This window comes from Temnothorax americanus, unplaced genomic scaffold (assembly GCF_048541705.1).
Source record: "Temnothorax americanus isolate GAGA-0224 unplaced genomic scaffold, ASM4854170v1 Scaffold2, whole genome shotgun sequence".
Classification (NCBI taxonomy): domain Eukaryota; kingdom Metazoa; phylum Arthropoda; class Insecta; order Hymenoptera; family Formicidae; genus Temnothorax; species Temnothorax americanus.
In genome coordinates this window covers 1388218-1413787 of record NW_027509338.1, presented here as the reverse complement: position 1 = coordinate 1413787, position 25570 = coordinate 1388218, and the positions used below count along the sequence as shown (strand labels likewise).

Here is a 25570-nt window from a genome sequence, read left to right as displayed (position 1 = left end):
TTATTATATTGCGTCTTGAAAAATAACATCGGTGTTTTAACAAGTACAAAACTGGATTATTAAATTTAATAACTGCGTCATTGAAGCTACGTATGTACTCGTTACTTACCTAACAGAGGAGATCACCTGTCATCAATTATCGCGCCGGGAAAAGTTCGACGTTCGTGTATTTCCATCGCGCTTCCGCTTCGAAAGTCACGGCTGTTCCGAGTCAAAGGAGGCTAAATAGAATTAGTCGGCTGACACATTGACGTGTTTTGCATCGTGTATCGTCCTACAGTTGCAGCAGCGGCCCGACCGAACCCGGCATATGGGGTCACGCCTACGAGGTGAACGAATAAGGGGGGCCCCGATTACGGCTGCAGTGGATCCCTTTTAGAGGGCTCGGGGCCCGCACGCGCCGCACAGCTCTTGCGAAAATGCGCAATCCGCCGATTTGGGACGACGGAGGTGATCCCGTGGGAGCACCCGATGACGATGAGTCGACCCGGGACGGCCCCCTCGAGGACCGCGACGAAATTGTCAAAACAAGGCGAACGCGGGAGCCCTCGATTATAGCGATCTCTTTCCGAAACTCCGTCGAAAATCGACAAACTATAACTTGGAGTATGGAATTATTTAAAGCCCGTTACGCGATAATGCTGGATTTGAGATACAAGACCTTGAGAATCTAACATTCTGGTATAAGATTTGTTACGTCATCAACGTTGCATTGATTTCTAAGGATTCTCGTACGACAAGATGCATCTCCGCAACAGATCAATTACATATTAGCTGTTTGATCCCTTTAAAGCTCAGATATACTTTTCCGATATTTTATTGCAACAATACAATCTGTATAAACTTTTCTTACTGCGTAAACATTTTTAGATGCCGAAGGGCTGCGCAAGTGTCACTCTTCTAACAAGCCGTCTTCTTTGATGGTAGTTGTAGTCATAGTTGTACCGAGTGGGCATAAGGTATATAGAAGGCAAAGGATATATATTTCGGATTACACTCGCACGTTTTATTGCCGACACGATATTACAACGTATGCAAGTCTCTATAGTCCGACATTTTGTGCGCTTCCGCCTCATTGTGACGTTTCGCCAGTGTAATGCAGCTGCAATAATCGCACGGCTGATCGATACGCGATATCGCTACCACGTAATAGTTTCCCGCCGCGCCGAGCTGAAACCCGCACTGCTTAACGTAAACTATCTACAGCAAGCACAAGCTACGGTGTGTTTATGCGAAGTTACTATCTACGTGTACGTGTATATTTACAACTTCCAGGACTTGTTATTTACAATGCGCGCGACGTGAAGTCTCGGAACCCCTCGTTTTTCGAAGAATCAAGCACTCGAGATACGAGTTAATCGACTTTCGCGTATTTAGAAAATCTGGACCGATGCAATAGAAAGCAAACTGAGTAGAGGGGAAACTAACACATCATGGAATAATTACTGAAAGTATAAAAAAAAGATATTTGTTTCTTATTTTTTACGCACAACGATCTGACTTTAATTAAAAAAAAAACTGTTCAATTCAGTGTTTTTTTTGTCTCAACGAGCATTTCAATAGATAAAAGTTATACAAGACAAAAAGAAAGTTTGTGCTTATATCTTCTTATAACGTTTCACATTTGTTATTGCTGCTTTTAAACTTTTGATCGACATTATATCCAATTTTACATCGAGAACTCGACTTCGTCTTATCGCGCGCGCGTTTTACACCGGTTATCGATCTACCTCCATTCCTGCTCTCGTGTCCCGCCGTCGCACATCCAAGTTCATCGTCCACGACGTTCACTACCTCCCGGAGGACCCGAGACCGGCCCGATGCGCCGGCACCGCAAAGGCCCTTAAACCACCCCCGACCCCAATTTCTACCCCCATACCGGCGCCCAGAGGTGGCTGTACCTGGCCGGTCAGGTTCACCGATGTATTCACCAGTCCCAAGGTATCGCCCAACACCGACGACGACACTCCCGAGGACCCACCCTCAACCGAGGACGACGTCGGTCTCGCGCGCGGCGCCCTCGCGCACTTCTCCAGATGATGGTGATGAGATCGAACTGCCAAACGGCTCACGTGCACCGGTATCGGCACTACGATTCTAGTACCGGAAGTATGCTGCCCCGTGGTACCGTTGTGGCGGCCAGAAGCGCCGGAGGGCGCCATGGCCGCCGCCGCCGAACCGACGCCGACGCCTCCGCCGCTCAGCCCGGCCTTCACCCGTTTCCACTTGGCACGTCGGTTCTGGAACCAGATCTTCACCTGCGCCAGAGTTGTATCATTGATTTTAAAGTTATGTATGTTATAAGTTTTCTTTAAAAAATTGTACGTACACGATAGTGTAATTGAGATGATAAATAAAGGAACACATTAATAGTGGATTTAAAGAAATTAAAGTCCGTAACATTGGCAATCTATTTTTAATATTAGAACTACCAACAATTTCATGTATCTTGATGTATATAAATACATATATGTGTATATATCTTTATGTATATAGGGTGGCAGTGTGGTCTAGTGGCAAAACGCCAGACTCGTAACCACGAGGAATCGGGTTTGAGTCCACCTGTGCGATGACAGAAATTTTCATATTCTAAACTGCACCCCTCCGCACGAGAAATTAATGGGGGAACTCTCGTGGAAGAAACTGAGCTCCGTCTTTCGAAAGAGAGACGTTAATAAGCCTCAATCGAGATTGAAGAATTGCACATAAGTAGGTGCAACTCGGGGTGCATCGCAGATTCATTTGCTACAGTGCGCATCAGGTGCTTTATTATATCATCATAATAACGACGCTGGAAATAATTAAGAAATATGAAAAACAATGCTATATGTTATGTAACGTGAATTGCGTATAAGTCCGTGAATTCATAGCAATTAGCGATACATAACAAAATACCGTTCCTCATATTTTTTTATTATTTGTATAGTAGTCATCATAGACCACTCTATTCCCATATTGAGTCGCTCCATGTAGCCAATTGAGGATATATAGATTATATAAGATCGGTACCTTCTTAGTGCATACGTGGGTCTGTCACGTTTGATGCTATTTTTCCCTATCTTAAAGTATTTTAAAAAGTCCGAAAGAATTCACAAAACATCTGTCTATATTGAAGTTGACGATTGTATATAGTCATTTTTTGTATATAATATTTTCTAGCAGGCTTTAAGTTTTACAGTTACAAGCAGATATTATTTTGGCTCGAACGCCGTAGACCCACGTGTATAGACGGAGGATTATAAAAAAAGATAAAAATTTAATCATTTACATATTGCAATAAAAATCATGGAAAATCTTCTGAAAAAGAATTTTCTACATTTAAGTAATTGAAAAAACATAACATAATAAATTATTTTTACTGATTTGATAGTCCTAATATTAAAATTGATTGATTATATTAAATTTTAATATTTCTATAAAAATTAAATCTCTTTCGGGATTAAAAAATTTGGTTATTTTCAAGATCTGACTTGAATCTTGATTTATCTTACATTCTAACGATTTTAAATTATAATTCATCCCTCGACATTAAGCTCTAACTGCACAGCTCATCGATTATCGCTTTGGTCTGGCACTGACCTGCACCTCCGACAGCTTCAACGCGTGCGCTATGTGCGAGCGTTCTGTTAGGCTCAGGTACTTCTTGGCGTGGAATTCGCGCTCCAGCTCGAGCAGCTGTTCCGAAGTGAACGCGGTACGTCGCCGGCGAGCTTTGTTGCCACCGGCACCCGATGCCGACGAGTTCTGTCCGTTCTCTAAGGGCCTGCTAGGGCTTGGGACGGCATTGCCGACCCCACTGACGACACCGTCGGAAACGTCGTGACCCTCGCCGGAACCCGCAACTCCGCCGACCTCTTCGTCGCTCTCGGCTGATGCACGACCGTTTTCAGATCCTGGAACACGTAAAAAACATATTAAAAAACCTGTCAAATACAATCTTTCTTTCTGTATTTAATAACGAAATAAATGTATTAATTAATTTACATTACGCTTGCATTCTGTTAACAGTGACATTGTTCAGTCGCTCATTACAAGCACAGGTAAAATATAATTCGCTTTCCAATTACAACATTATGTTTGTGATCAATTCATGACTGATTTTGTGAGCTATAAAAGCAAATAATAATTGTATTCAGTATTTGAAATGTATAGTCGTCAAATAAAGCCGCGCACAATTCCGGAGGATTGAAATCCACAACACGACTAACTTTCGCGACATTAAGTCATCAACGGAGAGTTTGTCGCTATCGAGAGAACATATATCGCCGCGGTATGTATAGCCCGGCGGCTATTTAATATGCGGAGCAGATTGGTCGTTCCTTCATAAAAGTTGCGTTCTTCGATCGCCGGCAACGTTTTTTCCGTTCGTAATTTCCCGTACAGTGCGATGTTTTTTTCCCCTTCATCCGCGAGACGGTCGAGCGCGGCATATGCAATATGCACCGGAGATACGAAACAAAGTTATACCCACGGAGTTTAATGACTCTGTCGGCTCATTATTTATTGAAAATTATTCCTACATCGCGGTTATAAGTTTCCATTCGAATGGCTCGATCGTGTTCGACTGATTCGACGATCGACTGGATGATGGGAACGGAAATTTGCGTCAACAAATGTCCACGAGAGAGAGATAACCTTTTATCGAGAATTACCTTCGACGTCGTCATCGACATCGAGGACTTTTATATAAAGGAAACTAAATGGCAATTTTAAACGGTTCGAGCCGAAAATATACCTCGGGAATTTCCAACAGTTTCAAGTAAAGCAGACTAATTTGTTCTCTATAATTTATTAGCCTCGAAATCAATGATCGAGTGAGACACGGTCTGTATTATTTATTTTTATAAATACAGTGATTAATTATTAACTATTAACGCGCTAAAATGACAATTGCAAACATAACAATTGTAAATGTGTTATTTGAAAAAAAAAATATCATAACACAAGATCCAATCAAGATAAATTAACTTGAATTAAAATCTATGAAAGGTTATACACGTTTCTCTTAGAAAATGGTATACAAATATAGAATATAGTAAGTATCTCCTCGCGCGCTGGATTTTCTCGAGTCGGCAACCGCACAACGTTTTCCCACATCGCAACGTGGCCGGGTCGCATGATCAAGAGCCGGTCGTTATTTGCGGGGTGCATTATTTCCTGTTAAAGTTCGTTGTCAACGGTCAACTCGGCTATGGTCAGCCTGACTTATTCATCGGCCGCGATTCACGTCTTTCTTATCCCGAAGTTCGCGGGCTGCGACTGATCGCGCTCGCGCTGCTTATATGGCAGCGCGTAACTTTCCTCCTCGCCGGCCAGTTTGATGCACTCTCCGGCCGTTGATTTATTCAGAAGGTTTCGATTAGGCGAGCGAAACGCTTCCGCGAGCGTATACACGGGCGTTGTCCCCTGCTCTGTGCCGTCTTTACACTTGGCGGCGGAATCGAGCGTATGCGGATCGATCCGCGAGAATGATATCGTTATACATCCTCGTTTAGCGAGCCTCAGCGCGGCGAGGCTTTTCCAGCGAATATAGTTATTGGAGCGTGGCTATAACCCGAAACTTAAACACGACATTGAATCAACGGTGTTTTGTTTGCCTAATGCTATAGCAATTTGACTCTTATGTGAATACAGGTTGAACGAGGCGACAAAGAATTGCGCATAAGTATGACATGAATCGTAAGGAAAGTTAACTTTTCAATCAAAGAAGAAACCTCCGATATATTAATAAATATAACAAATCATGTACACCAAAAAGAATTTAGTAAAACACGAATCCTAATTAATATAAAACTTTCATTGCATCAAAATTGATTTTTTTCTCATTTAAATGGTTAATTATATGGAAAATATTATGAAAAGAATATTAACTTTTAATTCAGTTTGTTAAAAGCGACTTATGCAGTATTAAATATATTTTTGTTAAATATTTTAACAAATACGAAAAATATCTGTTAATCCACATAATAGGTAATTAGGAGAATAATAACAGTCGTTCAACATTCAAAAAGTAAATTTGCTCACTAATCGATTGGTACAAATTTACTCGTCAATTACACGAACACGCAACAGATTAATTGGGTTGCGGCATCTTTATTGATTTCACCCCAAGAAAGCTGCTGGTATTTGTGTCCAAAGTAATATTAAAATCTTATCGATTCGCCGTGCATAATAATAATCTGTGAAAATAGTTTATAGCATATGGCTCCGGAGCTCATGTTTTATTTAATCGCTGGCAATTGGCAATTATTGAAATCTGTCAATGACGGAGCCAGCCGGAAATCAAATCATTTAACGATCTTCATCACCGATTCACCGGTCATTCATGTCTAATTAATTTTCGCAATCTACTCCATTCTACCGTTTCCATTCTATCAATTGCTTGTTCGTCAGCTGATTTCCGACATTTTCTTTTTATTTGGGAAGGAAAGAGAGAGAGAGAGAGAGAGAGAGAGAGAGAGAGAGAGAGAGAGATTTGAATCTTTAACATATATTGAATATCTCTGAACAATTATATATATATAGAATTATGTGTATATTATTATAACTATTTTTGGAATTCTTAAATTTTAAAAGTTTTATAATTTTTCAATTATAAGAATTTAAAACTCATAAATTCTTAAATTCCTGAATAGGTTAGTATCTTCTTAGCTTTGTACTCTTAAGAATTATGAAGAATTCTGAGATTTTTAATTTTTATATTCCCCGATTTTTTGTGAAAGTTAATAACGATCTTCCAATTTCAGGATTCTTAAAATCTTTTTCATTCTTGACTATTTTAATTCAAAGTTTACTTTAGATACATTGATTCTTAATCTCTTTTATTTCAAGAATGTTAATTCTTTTAATATATAAAAAAGTTTTAGAACGTAGTTCATAATAGTAAGTACAACGAACACGTATAATAGTGAAATTAAACAAATTATCCTGCGGCCGTAACATTTATAATAATGACATTCGAGGTTTCGATCGATCGACGGAATCGTGCCAATCTCGGTATCGTTGTTACCAAGAGGCACTGTTCCTTTTTTTTTTCGCGACAAGTACGGTGCGGTCCTTCACGGAACAAGATGCGATCCTCCCATATCGTGTCGGACGCGCCGCAGGATCTCCGTACTCGGGCAATGAATAACCAAAATTCACCGACCGGGGAAACTGCGGGAAAAGCGAAAAAAAGCTCGGAGGGGGTCGAGTGCTATCGGGTTCGACTGCAAGTACGGGTAGCGAGTATAATAGTGGGGAAGCGATTTACGCATCTATACGGTTTTCGTCAAGTGCAATGACTCGCATTAGTTTGCATTGTAATCAATTGCAACTGTATATTTTCCTTTAACAATAATCAAACTGTGACGTAAGTTGTAAATTGTAAATTAGAGAGTTTTCATTAAAAAGTTAACTTTAAAAAATTGTGAAAGATGCGAGAGACTTTATATAATGTCGCATAAATTATATATAGTTTCGTCGTTGTACAGCCTTAATTATATCTCTCTCCGCACTTTTCTACGCTATTTTCATAACATGGTGATAAGGTTTCGATAGCCACGTGCACTTCTAGCCGTGCGGGAAAATACGTCCGGCTTATTAAACGTTAAGACGGCAGGCGAGATTCGCGACCTCATTCCGGAATAATTTGCTCGATCGCGCGGCCCGATATAGCGCCCGGCGGCGATCGATCGGCGAACCTCGCCGGAAGCAATTATCGGGATCGGGACGGAGGAAACGCTCATTCGTCACTCCGCGTATCACTCCGTGAGTGTATTTTTGGATGTGCGACATGAAATTTCAATCGGGCTTATTAACGGGTCGCTCTGTCAGTTTGTGCTGTACGATGATGTTACCGGGCATCGCGACGATCGATATAGCTATAAGCGCCAGTTCAACCGCTTCTTTATTCTCTCTCTCTTTCTCTTTGCATATATATTACGCATGCTGCGAATAAAATATTATATGTCTGTATTCTCATACGTAATAAAAGAATAAAACACAGGAAGAGAATAAGCTGTAAGAGCAAAATAATGATATTTCACATATTTTCTTGACTTTAGTAACAAATAATAATTCTTTCTATAATCTCACGTTAACAATTTTTAAAGATTCTCAGATAAAGCACGAGCCAGAAAATGTTATAGAAAGTTTTTTTTTCTTCGATTCTACATAATATATAATTGTATGAAATAAATATGTATTAATTGAAAAAAGTTATTTTGCGAGATACAAGAAACAAGAAATAAAGAACTTTTTATAAAAACTTCTCAAGGAATTATGTGTATGTGTGTTCTTGTCTTAATTACAAATACTTATATGTATGAATATTAAATTGTATTAAAAGATATAAACTGTAATTAAAAGAAAATACAAAATATTATGTATGATATCAATTAGAAATTTCTATTCAAGTATATTTTATCAAGTATATTAACAGCTTCTCTGCACGGAAGGACAATTAGTAATTCGTAAATTTATACGCAAATGCGTATTCTCATTGTTTACGTTTAATCTCGTCATACTATATATCATTGCAAATATTTCCAATATTCTGATTTTTAGAAACAACGCTTTTTGCTATTTTGAGAATTTTCAATCCACGTGATATAACATTCATTAACAAACTTTCTTTATAAGTGCGTCCTCAATGTACGCGATTATGCTAATTGCTATATCGTCCAGCCGCTGGCAGTTATAGCCCAGGTTATACCGGTTGTAACATTAATTTTGCAACGCCGGCATTATAAATATCGCGCACGATCCTCAACGTCGCGCGACGGTGCTGGGAGGAATTGACGGTTTCCATTCACGGCAACGGTGACAGTTACTTTGTTATACACGTTTCTGGGCTTGAGAAGACCCGTCCTTCATACAATCGCCTTCATCTCGGTCGTCGTCCTGATGGCTATGAATGACGAATGACGACGTGGTCTAAAAAATCCTTTCGTCTCGTATGCCAAATCGAAATATGATTCTTCCGCTCGTCTGACGTGCGATACGCTAATCGGCTTCCCGACGCAGAATCGGTGAGCTTGATTAAAATTCAAGTGGCATCCGATGATTATCTTTCCGTTTGTCGTTTTGATGTCATCGAATTAGATTCGAGTACGGCGCGGAAATAAGTAATTACGGTAATTACTTTATAATTTGTTTGTTTGTTCGTGCTGTAAGTAGAAATTAATAATACAAATATGAAATTATTTCTGCCAATACAAATAACATTGAAATAATTTCCTAATTAATATAATAATTTCGTGTATTACTTAGAAATCGGAATAAGTCACAATTGTTTTGCGTTACTTACTTTTAAATTAAATGAAATTAAATTATGGATTTTTCAGATAAATCACAGCAGTTAATATCAATTTATTATAACAGTTTGTGTTGCCAAACGAAATTGTCATCAAAATATTAGAATCGTGAAAATAACGGCGTGTATATTTTGCAAATATAAAAATAAAAAAAAATCGTTGGATTTCTATTCAGTATCAAAAAATATCTCATTGTTGTAAATTGTTTACAATTATTTATAAATAATTTTATTTGGTCCGACGTAAATGTCACTTAGGTCCATATAGTATAAATCACAATTTAATTCACGGTTTTTAAAAGTATTATTCTATCTATCGGCGAATTCGTTATTTTCGAGATGAAACAAGATTTTATGAACGATTATTTGATTACTCGAAGCGACGGCGGATCGAATTGTTCCGCGTCGCCGTGAATGGAACTCTAAATTTTGCATAGGCACTCAAAAGCTCCGTTCGAGTCTTCCACATATCCAATTCATGTAGCCAGCTTTCGTGTTCTCATGATGAAAATGCCGTTAACACACTTTCCGCCGTGTCACATCTGGGCCATTGATTAATAATTCGCTGTTGAATATCGCGAGACTCGTTCTCATTTCAAAGTACTTATCGCATGTTACTAATCTAATCTTTAATGTATCTATATGATACTCTCATGGATTTGACAATTTCGTTCGCTTCAGTAATGAGGTCCAAAATGGCACATTTATGGTTTTGAGAATTAGATATATATACCTTAAAAATTTAATCTACTTATTAAATATATTATTTAGACTATATATATATATATATATGAAACGATTATATATCCTTTTATATAGAGAAAACTTTAAGTGTTTTTGAATTAATGAGTTACAGCTTTAATTTTGATACTTGAAAATATATTACACAACTTTATTTAAATGATTTGAACCGTTTATATAAAATATACATTACTCTCTAATGTGTTATTTTTGTAAAGAACTCAATACCTTTTTAGCCTGCAGTTGCAAAAATTGTACAATCGAAAATTTTGAAGGATTGAGACATTGCAAAAGCAGAAGTTATTTTTAACTTCCCATCGTTGGATAATAGTTTCGGCGATAAGATCTAAGCTATACGGCGCGTTGTGTATTTATGACGCATCGTCTCGATCGACAATCGCATTAAAATAACTGTTCGTTCGTGTTTGTGTAAAAATTTACCGGTGATCGAGAATAAAAACGATATCATTCAAAAATAGCGCAATGTGCAATTGATCGCATTGAACAATATATTGACTCTGTCATTTAGTTTTTTACATTCCAATTTGTCTCTAAAAAACCATCTAACAGTTTAACGGTCGATATGCGACAACTGTTTTGAGTTTTTAAATAATGTTATTTTATTTTATACATTACGATATATTACAGATTTACAAATTATCCAGAATCTTTACAAAAAGACGCAACACTTTTGAATTACTATATTTATAGCACCAAACTCCCAGCTATCAAGAATTGTTCAACGCCAAAATCATCAATGTATGTAATGCAGTAGCATATATATAGAGTAATAATTATGTATGTAAATAATAATTTATATGAAACTGCTGTAAAGACATGTACAAGAAAGATAAATACGTATAGTAAAGTGTTTTATGTTAGAAAATCTGACAGCGATTAAATATATAGATATATATATGATATAGACTCATTAAAATATTAAAATTCCTGAACGTTACGGGAACGTTTGGTTTTTCAAAGTACACCATTTGACTTGTTCTTTTTTTAAATATATACATTTCTTTTTTAGATATAGATTTCTATTATTTATTACTTAAAAAATGCTAAAAATTTTAATTTTTTAAATTTATATACGATCTATATTTTATCAATTTCAAGAATCTCAAGATTTCTATTTCTCAAAAAAATATAAGTTGGAGATAGTTCATATTTTCGGCCCATTCAACTCTCGCATCTACGTTGCTATTCATGCAAGTTTAGAATCTCGATTCGTTTTTGGCATCGTTGAAGCGCAAATCGAATCAAAGTCGATATTTCAGAGTCTTCAAGCTCCCCTTGGCCATCTTCCTTTTCCCCGATTTCTGCTGACAGGACCAGGATCAGTAATCTACGCATTGCGCGAGGACGCAATGCCCGCACGTAGGTGGATCGCGATGAATTCGTGGAACGTCGTGATCGCACCTCGCCGTGCCGTGACGATCGACGCACCGCACCGGTTCGGCGCGGTGCGTCATAAATGACCGATGACAGATTCCCCGAAGCCATTTCGTCTCGCATACAAAATCGCCGCCGGTCGGCGGTACATCAATAAAAAGTGTGTCCGGCCACGAATAAATGCGCGCGTCAGAGTACACCATCGGAATTGTCCCCACGGAAATACGTGATCGGCGATCGACGGTCATGTATATATCCTTTTGGCTTTCGGCGGTCAAACGGCGACGCGCGTTCGGGGCCTTCTGGGCCTTCCGTGAAATATCGTAAAAGTCCTTGAAAAAAGTGGATTTCCTGTTTGTCTTCATTTATTACTGTCTTATAATAAAAACGATAAGTATTCTATTCATATTTTACTTCTGTTGCTCACACATCCTTACGTTGATCTATCGAAAAGTATATACTAAATTTCTTCAAAGTAATTTTCTCTTCACTATCTTAACTTAGCACTACTTTTAATGTATCATAGTATTATACTAAACGTGTACAAAGAAAATTTTTTTTGGAAAAGTGAGATCGTGAAGAATTGTACGAAAATAGAGCTATTTTCTCGAAAACGCATTATAGAAATTCGACCAGAACATACTTTCAGATCGAATATACATAAGTAACATTTATACAACTTCGCCAGTAAATAATTAATCTGATTAACAGTAAGAACTTCTTTAATCGACCTAACTGGCTGTCATTATACCTCGAGATATCACGAATATCATATCGTCTAATCGCATCATATTGTTCCACGCGCACCTATATACACATACAAGATGAGATCGGGCCACGAGAGCGCGATAATTTATGCACGCTACCATGTATCTCGATCCTTTGCGGTCGATCGTGGCGACTGCGATCGTGACCAAAGACACGCCACCGGAATTCGTAAACGCTCGGCAATCGGACCCACCGATTTTTCCAGTTTCGCGATTGGATTCATAGATCATTCTGTGTTCCTCTTTAGAGACTACTGATTTAGCGACAATATCTATTTCTGCGTTTTATGTTTAATGATTCAATGTTTAATTATTTTATGTATGTAATTTCATTACAGCCTAATTAATCTCTTCCTGAAGTATCTAAAATTGTGCTGTAATGAAGATATATATTGCCACAAGCACAGGATAAACTTATCTATTATGCACTAACAATCGAATAAAGATCGGAGAGATTACACATCAGACTAGAATTAACCCTTTCGCTCCTAACGCCAGCTATAGCCGGTATCCATGTGACGACCCGTACATACGTACGAGCTATAGCCGACAAATAGCCGTACTATTGGTACTAACTCCGCTTGTAGCGTATTAAATACAAAGTTTAAACTAAGGATAAAATATAATTTTGAAATAATTATTGTGCTTATGTAAATTCTGTTTTATTTTTATGCTTGGAAAATTATATTTTTACTGCAACGAGTTAAGACAGTGGAGTCATGGCACTCGTCGCTCCAAAGCGAACGCTGGCGGTCGACTTTGCCATAGCAAAAAGGTTAAAGAATTTATTCGTCGACTGACTTTTATTCATTTCAAATTACTATACTGTCAAAAGATTTAAGATTATACAATATGTAGTTATCGTATCATGATCTATCTGCACTCAAGACAAAGTACTCGTTTTGAGTGTCATATTGTATATATGCTCTAGAAAACTGAAATAGTTTCATAACTTTTATAAGCGCTTGATATAGTTGTTTTACTAACTTGTGGCAAATTATATTTTATCTCAATGTGCGTTATTTTTTCATATATATATATATATATATATATATGTGTGTGTGTGTGTTTTTTTCATATATATATTTTCTTATTTACTTTCAAAGTAATGACTGTAACGATATAATGGAAAGGCGGCGCGGAATGGTGAACACCAGTAGGCGATCATAGCACGGAGAGACGTGCGCTGGTCTAGTGAGCCGGAAGATTCGAGTTAAAATCCGACCAAAAATTGTCGGTTTTTATTCGATCGCCACTCCCTCTCGGAAGCAGGGATGATAACCCACCGAGAGTATGACTACAATGCATGACTTTCCAAAATATGTTGCATTCGGGTATGCAATGTTCAACGATTCCTTATCCTAATGTTCGCTAACAGTCTAAATCTCTCTGTATTAAATTCAGCTCGCAATTCCTTATTCGATTTGTTTTGAAAGCCACGCTCGCTTCATGCTCGTCGGCTAATCCTTTCTCTTTTTATATACATATATATATATATATATATATATATATATATGTATACGATTTTTTTACATATATTTTTTTATTTACTTTTGAAGACTATAACGATATAACGTACTTTTAATAATATTTTGTTCAAATTATTTAAATTGTGCATTTAATCATAAAATTTAATCAGTTAATTTAAAAAAGACTAACATGTTATAATATACCAAACTTTTTTCATTAAAAAAAATTGTGTATAAATCAATCCTGACAACACTGCGATAATAATTAAGCGATCAAACGAACTTACCTAAGTGACGTTCGATCGTGATTATATGAAAAGCCTCGTCGAGAGATTACAACTGTAGTAGTCCGCCTTGCGGGCAGATTGAGCCACATCTTTAGAGCCAAAAAACAAGAGATGGCGCCCCGCGGTCCCTCCGTCGCGGCGCCCGTCCATGATACTTTCATTAGTTTAGAGATATTAATGAGTGGAAATTGGTAAGGGATCGGGATGTAAGTTCTGGGTGGGACTGAATCTCTCGACGAGGCTTTTCATATAATCACGATCGAACGTCACTTAGGTAAGTTCGTTTGATCGCTTAATTATATTCAAGCCTCGTCTTCGAGATTACAACTGTAGATGTTTAGAGTCTCAATTTCCACTCCATTCTTTAATAGTCATCATTCGCTTTGAAGAAGAAGGAGACAGTAATTTACTTTTTCTTGTTAGTCTCAAGAACTGATCTTGCAAATAAAGTCCGGTCCGGTAGCACAGGCCGGTTGTAGAAACGTGTGAAGACGTTAGATTTCTTAGACCATCCTGCTGTTCGGCGTATAGTGTCTACGTCCACGCCTTTCAACACAGCTGCTGATGTTGTTGCGTGTTTCGTACTGTACGCCGAGAAAAGTTCCGTGTCAATACCTGCCTGTGATAGGCAGGATTTAATCCATCGAGCCAGTGTTTGAGATGATGCTGGCCTGTGGGGCCTTTTAACAGTTATAAAGAATCTTTTTTCTTTTACCCTGATATCTTTAGTTCTTGCAATATAGGCTAAGACTGTGGTAGCCACACAAATCTTGGGTCTATCTGGAAGAAAAGGCAACGTTAAAAGAGGCTGAAAGTTGCCCGTTCGAGAAGTTTTAATTCTGTCCGGAATCATTATTTCCACCATAGCTGTGCTCTGGGTAATTTGATCCACTCTGATCAGTGAAAAGGTTTGTAGTCTATGAGCCGTACTTAAGGCGAGGAGGGTAACCGTTTTCTCACTAAGTTGTTGGAGATTTAAATCTTCATTCGTAGGTGAGTTTTCGAGAAAGGATATAACCACTTCTGGGTCCCAGGTGTGACTGTATCTCGGTCTAGGAGGGCGTATTTTATAAACTCCTTTAAAAAATCGTTGTACTGCCTGGTTTCTCGCAAACTCCTCTCGTGAGATCAGTGCAATTGCCGATCGTGTAGAATTCAATGACCCGTAAGACGCTCCTTCGTCGAACTGTATGGTCAAGAATTCAAGTAACTCCTTGGTGGATGCCTCATAGACGTCTACCTGGTTTTCGTGACAGAAAATCCACCATCTTCTCAGACTCGAGTTGTATTGCTTATGAGTAGCTTCAGTAATTGACTCGACCAGGATGTTGGTAGTCGTCGCTGAAAATCCTCTTCTCAGGTACGCCTGCCTGATAGTTTCCCTGCCACCAGGGTAATCCGATTGGCAAGCGGATGGTGAATTGTCCTGCAAGGAGAGCGCAGCAGGTCTATTGAGGGTTTAAATATTATTGGCTCTTCAATAAGAGCTGTTAAAAACAATGGATACCAAGGTTGAGTGGTCCATTGTGGCACAACTACAATGCCTGTTGCCTGATCATTAAAAATTTTCCGAAGGGTTGAGAGGACTAGAGAGAAGGGAGGAAAAGCGTAGAAGAATCTGTCACTCCAGCTGATTGTGAAAGCGTCCACTGATAAGGCGCAAGGATCTCTACGCCAGGAACAATAATCTTTGCATTTAGCGTTTATACGAGATGCAAAAAGGTCGATCTCAGGCTTTCCCAGGCAAGCGACTAGATGATTAAATGCGTAATCCGCAAGTTCCCATTCCGTATCAATGTTGGTGTAACGAGATTCGCGATCCGCCTCTGTGTTTTCTTTAGAAGGTATATAGGATGCGAATAACCAAAGACTCTTAGATTCGCACCACTGCCAAATCTCTCGTGCCAACTTATTCAGTTTGGGTACCCTAGTACCTCCCATCCTATTGATATAGGATATAGCTGTCGTGTTATCTACTCTGAGAAGGATTTCGCAATTTGATAGATTCTGAGCGAAGCACTTGAGAGCTAATGAGATTGCTAGCAATTCTAGAAAGTTTATGTGGTTAGTTCTCTCATCCGCCGACCAAAGACCTCCCGTTGAATTACCTTCCCAAGCGGCTCCCCAGCCTGTTCTTGAAGCATCCGTAAAGATCGTGGCACTGAAGATCTTTGTTCTGATTGGGCCACTTGAGGACATAACGTGGCTATGCCACCACTCAAGGTCAGACTGAATTGATCGAGGAACCGTCATCCGAGTTTCGAAATTTCCGTCGTTGATAATTAATCTCAGCTGTTTCTCTCTTTCGAGATTTTTTGAGTAAAGAGTACCGTATGCTATGGCAGGACAGCAGGAAATCAACGTACCTATAAGACCGGCGAATTCTCTAATAGTGCAGCGTGTTTCTGTTTGGAAACGCTCAATCATGTTCTTGGTGGCAAGCCGCTTTCTGTCCGGCAGATCTAAAGTAAACCTTTCAGAATTTAAGACGAAACCTAGATACTCGCAACGAGTGGCGGGAATGAGCTGGCTCTTTTCCCTGTTAATAATAAAACCTAGCTTTAAAAGTAGGGAACACGTCGTCTGTACATTAACATGACATTCTCTTTGAGATGCTCCTATGCAAAGGATGTCGTCTAAATAAACTGAAGAGATTAGACCTTTAGAACGAAGGTAGTTTACTACCGGTTTCATTATTTTTGTGAATGCATAAGGACAGGTGGAGAGCCCAAAGGGCAAGCACGTAAATTGATAAAGCTTACCACGAAAAAGAAGCCTTAAGAATTTTCTGTCCTGTTGGTAAACAGGAACCAGGAAATAAGCGTCTTTTAGATCGAGCTTAGCCATGAAACAACCCGGGGAGATTAGTTTAACTGCAGTTCTAATATCCTCTAGTTTAAAGTGTGGAGGCTTTATAAATTTATTCAATTTCTTTAGATTAAGGATAAATCTTTTATCTCCGTTAGGTTTGTCCACTAGGAAGTATGAAGAAATAAACTGACCCTTACAAGGGGTACATGATTCGATGGCTCCCAGTTCCTGTAAATGCATGATTGCACATTCTAGTTGAGAATATTCAGATTCAGAAAACGAAGGCTCCGGTGGAGCGGTTAATTGTACAGGAGGGGAAGTGAAGGGTATTTTATAACCTTTGACGCATTGTAGTACAAATGAATCCGAGCCAATCGACTCCCACTCACGTAGGAAGTGTCTCAGGTTACCTGCAACGCTTCTTACCTCTACGTCTTTGTTTCCTGAGTGGCTGTCTGCGACGTCGACTGAGTCGCGCTCTTGTTCTTTTGAGCGCTCGGTTGGTGCTGGTTTTGTTTGTATTGACCCGTCCTGTGCTGACCTCGAGGCTTGAAGCCCGTTTGAGATTTCTTGAATCTGACAAACGGGCCTTTCGAGTTTAAAGTGCCCGGCTTATTTTGCTTCACCGGAGGCGGCTTGAGGTCTAGTCCAATCTTTGCCATAGTCTTAACCTCCTTAACTTTATCGGAGAGATTGGAGCCATACAGGAACTTGTCCGGGTTGGTACCTTCCAAAGCATCACGAATCTGCTTGTTTAAGCTGGGAGATATGAAGGCTCTTCTGGCGGTTGAAAAACCACGATGGACTTGAGTCATCATTTTCCCCGAATCACATAGTCTACGGAGAAGCTCAAGCTTGTCTATTTCTTCATCGACCAGTAGACTGGAAATGGCAGAACCTAAGGCGACCAGAGCAGAGCCAACCATGTTTTGTGTTGCCACAAATTTCTGATCTCTCTGGATCAGGGTTGCTGCAGACATAGCTGCGATCTCTGGATTTAATTTGGGCGCCTCGAAGAAACATTTGTTCGATTCACGAGGATATTGATCCAGCAGTTTGTCCATTTCCTCTTTACCGACCTGTGTTGAAAGCCAGTGGCTCCAGCGAGCCTCGAGTTTCTCTTGGAGGACGATTCCAGCATTTTTAGGCTTGGAGGGGTCGGCTCCAAGAATTTCCAGCACTTCCGGCTCGAGGCCTGCCTCCTCTGTGTTCTCCACTCCCTCAGAGGCAGCAATGACTTCGTCTGTACCTGCCCTGAGCTGTTGCAGAATCGCTGGGGAATTTGTGTCTAGCACCGATGCGTCTAGCGCGGTTGCGTCTTGCGACTTGCAGGGGGGGACAATATTAATATCCCCCTCGCTTTTATGATCTGAGCCGGTGTCAGATTTACCTGAGATAACCTGTACATTCTCAGGATGATTTTCCTTATTATCTGTAACAAGGAAATTCAGAAAAAGAGAGGTTAGGAAAAAGAGTCTTTCCTCAGGGGATATGCTCTGCCTAAACCTCGAGGCACGACCGCGGTTCTGTCTCTAGGATCGGACCAGGTCGCCTCATTTGTAATAAAGAGATCTAGAAAAAGAGGTTAGGCGAAGGAGAGTCTTCCCTCAGGGGGTATGCTCTGCCTAAACCTCGAGGCTGACCGCGGTTCTGTCTCTAGGATCGGACCAAGTCGCCTCATTTTATAATATGATAATGTACCGACCTTTATTTTCCGATGATATCGGTCTCGGCATATCGTCGAATAAACGTTCGACCTTTCTATTCAATTTCTGGATCTTCCGCAGTATATCCGCTTTCCCGTCGCGGTCTTCGTGACTCCTTTTCCTATGTTTGGCCATTTCGAAGAATTCAATGCGGAAGGAATTAACTTTCGAAAAGAAAGGGGCTCTTGTGTGTGACTTGCTCGCGCACAAGAAAGACAATGAAAGTATCATGGACGGGCGCCGCGACGGAGGGACCGCGGGGCGCCATCTCTTGTTTTTTGGCTCTAAAGATGTGGCTCAATCTGCCCGCAAGGCGGACTACTACAGTTGTAATCTCGAAGACGAGGCTTGAATATAATTCGTAAATTTGACTGTTATTTATTTCTTCTGCACGCTATATTATATCTTCAATGTAGTTTAGGAAGATTTCTTCCCAAATTTTTCATTTTTTGTCATTATACCGTGTTTTTTTTTTTATATTGTTTTAAAGAATGTTAAAGAGACTCCGTTTCCTGTTAAACTCACCGTGCCGGGATTTAGAAAGATCGTGAGCCGGCGACGCTGGCGAACCGACGCTGCCGTCCTCGTCCTCGCTGTCGGTGAAGCTACTCGGCGCACGCTGATTCGTGATACGACGGCAACTATCCAGTGGATAGTACCCCTGCGGATGACTGGACGGCGGTGCGGAGGGTTGCGACAGTCGGCTCTGATGCAGTTCCGGGTGACCCGGGTAGCCGGCGGACGGATGCTGCGGCGGCAGCATCGAGATGCTGGATGCACCGCTGCCACCGTACATTCGCATCGGTAGCCAAGCGCTATACAATCCAAGCGGCACGCCGAAACCTGCATAGACCAATTTATAATCGATAGATTTAGATAAACAGTCAGCCAGATTTAGGTTAATGGGTGGATAATTAATAGATTTAAGAGTTGTGTATATATATATATATATATATATATATATATATATATATATAAACGTAACATAAGATTGTAATATATATAATTATTCTGATTTAGTGATTAACATGTAATTTTAAATATTTGAGACTAATTTAATTTAACTATATTGAATAACGTTAAAAATATTATATCTTCGAATTTGAAATAATACCTATAAATTTTTTATTAGACAAATATTCTTCATAAACATATATTCCATGTTTTTCATCTTTTGAAGATAATAACAAGGTATATTTCAGATCACAAAATGTAAAAAAATCCGACTTTTTAATACATATATAAAACGCAGTAGATATTTTATATTAACGATAAATCCACCCTGCTAAACATTTATTTTTGTGTCTAATTCATTTTTGAAGCTGACGTTTTTAATATTAATTCCATTTTTGTTCATCGTTGCTAATCTTCATTTTGTTACTTAAATTCTAATATTACTCGCGCTCACGTTTATCCTTCTTTACTCAATTTATAGCATAAATCAATTTTCTTTTGTAGCAATTAAATCTGTGTTTGAATGTATCAATACGCAACATATTGCGATTACAAATGTGTAACGACAAATCTTAAAGCTAACTGCATCTTACTGCACCATACTGCATAAACTGAATATGAGATACATAAAAAAAAACGGTAGGCTCTGAAGGTTTCAATTATGTACATATACATATATATCCGTGATCGCAAATTATAGTCTGCGAAACGTCGCCAGCACCTGGTATCTGTTCACGTTTCGGAGCATCGCTTAGACACTACGGCGCCTTTAACTCGATGGAATAATATTTCACAATAATTGTGTTATAATGTCTTACAACAATCTTGTATATAAACAATTGTTTATATTGTATTTCAATTGTAAATAAGAAAGACACATCGGAAATTGCGGGCGATCTCCAATTAATAATTTTAAAGCTCGACACTCTGTTGTATGTCCAATTTTATGCAAACAAATGTAATTTATTCTTTCGCAGAATGTAAATTTCAAGGACAATAAACAAGCAATTCAGGATATTAATAGCTTAAATTATGATTTATGCAAACACAAGTCTGATCTTAGTTTATTATTTCATTCTTTCGTTTAATTCGTTTACGTAATATAAATGTAATTATTCACATTTTTTATGTACATATATAAAATATAGTCAGTCATTATGACAGTTATCGATGATCAGCCGGATTATAACGCGCGCCATAATTCATCCGACGGAAGATGCTATTCACAAACTTACCGGAGCACGTGCACATATATAGAAAAAGAGATTATACAAGATTATATATTTAATAATCTTAGCGTCATTTTATATATATATATTTATATTATTCTAATATATTATTTTAATATAAGCAGATATTAATTCGCGTTTGAAAATTTTATTAGATAATTTATAGTCAATCGATTGGAAATATGGATATGAAAGATTGGCGAAAATGCGACTAAAAATTAGCTTCATATAGATTAATAAAAATTTTAATTTTATGGAGAGCTTCAAAATTTACTACAAAAAATTGTTTTAATAAAAAATCATAGATTCATAATTTCATATTTTTTATCAATTTTATCACGTTTACTATATGGAAGATTAGAGAAAACGCTGAATGAACTTCAAATACTAGAAATACTTCAGACGTATGTAGATGTAACGCGGTCTCTCCTCGCTGCAGTTATCGATTCGCTCATTTTTATGTATTTGTAGCTATCGTATTTTAAGCCGCAGTCGCGACGCTACTCACATCCGGATCTTTTCTGTCCGAAGAGCCTTTATAAAGTCATTTGTCACACTCAATATGAATTTTCTTTAACCGGCTCCATAAATGTAATAATATAACTAGAATGCTTCACATACATATAACGAAAACAAAAAAGATCTCAATTTTAAGATCTTAACACTTAGATAGAAATTTCCATTTCCAACAACGCTGCTTCTATTATACCTTCATATTCCGATATTTTATATTTATAATAAGAAAACATTTTGCCGCGTTGGAAACTATAAATTAATCAAATATATATTATTTCTACCCGTCGAAAATGTCTTGAAGGGAACAAAATTTTAACTAGCTCGCCATATTTCGGACTGCTAAACGTTTTTTGGCTTTCTAGTTTTCACGTAATAAACAATAATAATTTTCAAGTTTCTTTTTAGTATGTTCAGTTTAAACTCAAATCATTTTCTTGACCTGATATTATCATTAACATCTGTATTTCCAATTCCTACATTGCAATCTTAAAAAGTATATTAATTAGAATGAAAATGACGATGCGACAAAGTCGATCGGTCTCGCGAACCGAAGTGTGGCGAATTAAGGACTCGAAAATATAAGTGTGGCTAGTTAGGGTTAAATAAAAAGAATCACACACACTAAAGTTTTTTCCCCAAAAATTTAACCCTCCAGTGTCACCGACTAAAGCCCAGGTCAACAGTGGCCGGTTAGCTTAACTATAGTAGTTAACTCTCGCACTCTCTGTCTCTTTTTAACTTAAAGGTTAGATAGAGACGGAGAGTGAAAGTTAACTATAATACTATTATAGTTAAGCTAACTGGCCACTGTTGAACTGGGCCTAAATTGTATCGATTGTGAGCAGGAAAAACGTGCTCACCGGAGGGTAGCGTGCTCGCCGCCGCGGTCGCCAGGTAGTGCCTCTGATAGAGCTGGTATTCCCGATCCCGGTGTTCTTCCTCCTCGCTGCCATTCGTCCGGTCGTCCCGCGTAACACCGCCGCCACCGGTATCGTGATCCTCGCGCGCGCTACCGATCAAGCTCTCGATCGTGAAGGGCCGCGGCGTCGGGCGTCGCGCGTGTTTCGGCTCCGCGACCGACGACTCCAGCTCGTCGCTCGCCGAACCGACGTCGAGCTCGGTCTCCTCCACGCTCACGTCCATGACTCCTTGGGCTCGATGGGATTAAAATCGAGCGGAACCGATTTCTCTGGTATTATACGTGCGGAACATAATCTTTCCCTTTCGTGCACAATAGCCGTTTTCTCGCGCGGTTCAAGGCGTCGCGAGATTAAAAAATAATGTCTTGCGGGAGTATACTTCAAGAAAGTAAATTGCAGATTTAATTGCTGTTGTGCACTAGATAAGAGTGATGTCGGAGTGGCTTTATTCAAATTGTCAGCATTGAATCAAATTGCAACGTTAGTTCAAGGTTGTTTGATCAGTGTTGAGATGCCTTATGTTTATTAACGATTGTTTTATAACTGTGTACTTTGCATTATTTCCTCTCCAGTATTGTGTGTTTTGCATTACAACAGCTATGGCACATTTTACGATGAGCTTTAACACTTTAAATAATCGTTACTATCGGTTTATCAATCGTCTTCTTTTCTTCTATTCGACTTTTTTCACACAATATTGAAATATAATATGTAAAAATTATTGTTAATATTTATTATCACACTATTAAATCTTAGTCTTTTAATTTGGTATGGCAGTCGACGCGTTTAAGGTAATTCCTTTGTATTTCATTGACGATAACTTCCGTAGTCGTCACTATAATTTTCGGTGCGTATAGTTGCATTTTATATATAAATCAATGTACTTTTGGCACTGGTCACAATCTTCTTTAATACTGTCGAACAAGTTTAAGAAAGCTTATCAGCTTATCACGTTTCGTCATCATCAATCCTTTCTTGAGTTTCTTGATTTGCAGAAGCATCAACATTACTGGTTATTGCAAGCTATATAGCACAGGTTTACGAAAATTATGACATCTAGTGAAATGTGAAATGTAGTGTTCGGCGGCTCTTCCGTGTATTATAACAGTGATAAATAAGACTGATTGAAGTCATAAATATAGTTAAATGTGTCTGGATCACCAATGTAATATGAAACTTCATCGGATATTTGAAATTCTCATGCCGAACGTTATGTCGTCATTAATTATGACGTGAAGATCGATGCAGAAGATTGTTAATCATACAGAGAATCCGGCAGGTCCCAATCATCAATCTTGCAGAGTTTTAAAAAGAATAAATTATTGTGTAATGCGCACTCGATGACAATTTTGGCAGGAATTGTTCACGTCCACTTTTGTAAACCTTTCTTCTTTTTCTTCAACTTGACAAGTTGTTCAATTATGAACATTTCTGCACACTATACGTCGGTCGATGACAATGACAATATATCGCCGGACTATATACACCGCGCACGCTATACGAGATATCGGAAGGCGACCGTATGACGCACGGGTCGACGGGCGACTGCCGAGGGTATAGGGCAAGGTATTTTAATTCGTGATTTCTCGGCATGCGCCGTGTTCCGACGTGGTGGATGGCGTGGCATCGTCGTGCCGACTTTTGTCCGACTCTGATTGGTCGCATTCGGACCAACAGCGTCGTCCGGCCGCGCCTATCGTCCGCGGATCCACCATCTTGGTGGCAAGGCTTTAATCCGAGGTACTTGCATATACGGATGTTTCGAGATTGGAAACGGTGGACAGTTCGGAACGATCGTGGCAGTAAGGTCCATTTTTAAATATCACCTCGCGCTTAGACAGCGTGACGGTGCAATTAACTAAATAAGGCTTCTGATATGAATGACGACGAGTTATCGGGAGTAGCTTTCAGAAACTAAAACTGGAGCAACTTTCAAAATCAACTTTAATAGAAGAAAATTTTGACAGCTTTATTCCCTGAAAGTGAAACTATAATTATATACGTAGGAATGTACAATAAAAATTATTACGTATTTACATAAATTGTAAAACTATAATACTTCTTACTTCTTACACTTGACATGATAATATAAATTTTATATAATCTATATATTAATAAAATTGTTTTTCTCTCGGAGACTAATGAATAGTTTTCTACCAATAACTCATAAGAGATATTAGATTACTGCCATTTTAATAATTATCATTATCTAATGTTTTATAATATGTTGTTCTCTATAGTGTGTGAACAAAACAAAGTCCGACAAATCTCAAATATTGAGATTACGACGGGGAACTGACGAGTAATTTGTAAGGTCCGAAAAAGTTTTGACAAGTAATTGACCAATTATGCTGTTTCTGAAACGTGAAGCGATCGACGTTAACGAGCTTGTTTCTTCCGCGGTCTATTTTGTATCCTCAACGTGTTCCCCATTAAGTTATCCTTCACGCCACCCCCGCAGGGTGCCTCCTAACGAGCACACTTATCAAGACTGTTGTCTTACTTGATTCATCCGTGAAGATATTGACACGCGCTTATTCTTAGCATGGTTGCTTGTTGTTTGTCTCGTCATCTAATGGTCGTGTTCCGTTGTTTGTAGAATTATTGATTTCTTCTGTTTCGCTTTAACGTCATGGAAGAAAAACATTTTAATCATTTGTGTTTCATATGCTATATTTTCTGGAATTAATTATTATTCCAGCAAAAAAACAAGCTAATTTTTTAATCAGAGAAAAAATATGCGGCGGAGATTTTGGATAAATTTTTAGTATAATGTTTTAACATTGCTATATATAAAATAATTAATATTAATGTTAAATAGCTATTTGTGTATTTTTTTCATTGATATGTTCTTTTAATGCTACAAAAATAAATTGTTGTATCTGAAAAAAAATTTAGTTATTAAATTATAAATTATTATGCGGCAACGTCATTAGAAACATTACAAGTTATTTCACGCGTCTCTCGTGCACGCCGAATTTTAAAATGGATTACGCCCAAGCATCGTTTACATCGTTATAGATGACTCCGAGGCGGATAATCGATGCATCCAGGGCATCCACTATAGTAACGATACTATTTCGATACTCGTTAGCATGCCGTCACTTTAATTGGATCTTAAAGTTACCTAATATACATCGCCCACTCCTTAGGAAACACTACTCCAATGCTCTAATCTATATTTACAGCTTTAGTTATGTTGACTTAATGTTCGTTGATTGCATGCATAATACGTCTTATATGTTGTTGTTATACCAATTAGCGCAGTGTCATTCAAATCACAATTTAATGCAAAACAATTAATCTTTTCAATTCAATTGCGAATTATATTTATTTTAATATTTATACATTATGTATTATATATTATATATATTATATGATTTATATATATATATATATATATATATATATATATATGTGTGTGTCATTGTTATTAACATAGATATATTGCAATTTTCCTAATTATCTAAAGAGAGATTA

General features: G+C 38.3%; 2 protein-coding genes across 2 annotated transcripts; both read right to left on the bottom strand.

The window, feature by feature from the left end:
- Positions 1-799: 799 nt before the first annotated feature.
- Unpg (homeobox protein unplugged) lies at positions 800-23644 on the bottom strand. The gene is made up of 4 exons (XM_077405437.1): positions 22031-23644; positions 18997-19314; positions 3580-3893; positions 800-2258 (listed from the first exon to the last, which is right to left on the bottom strand). Exons 1-4 carry the CDS (start codon positions 22311-22313, stop codon positions 1791-1793), a joined length of 1383 nt encoding a protein of 460 aa, XP_077261563.1. The 5' UTR covers positions 22314-23644; the 3' UTR covers positions 800-1790.
- Positions 15244-18806, bottom strand: LOC143897177 (uncharacterized). The gene is made up of 3 exons (XM_077405573.1): positions 18471-18806; positions 17192-18197; positions 15244-15380 (listed from the first exon to the last, which is right to left on the bottom strand). Exons 1-2 carry the CDS (start codon positions 18700-18702, stop codon positions 17194-17196), a joined length of 1236 nt encoding a protein of 411 aa, XP_077261699.1. The 5' UTR covers positions 18703-18806; the 3' UTR covers positions 15244-15380; positions 17192-17193.
- Positions 23645-25570: the final 1926 nt, after the last annotated feature.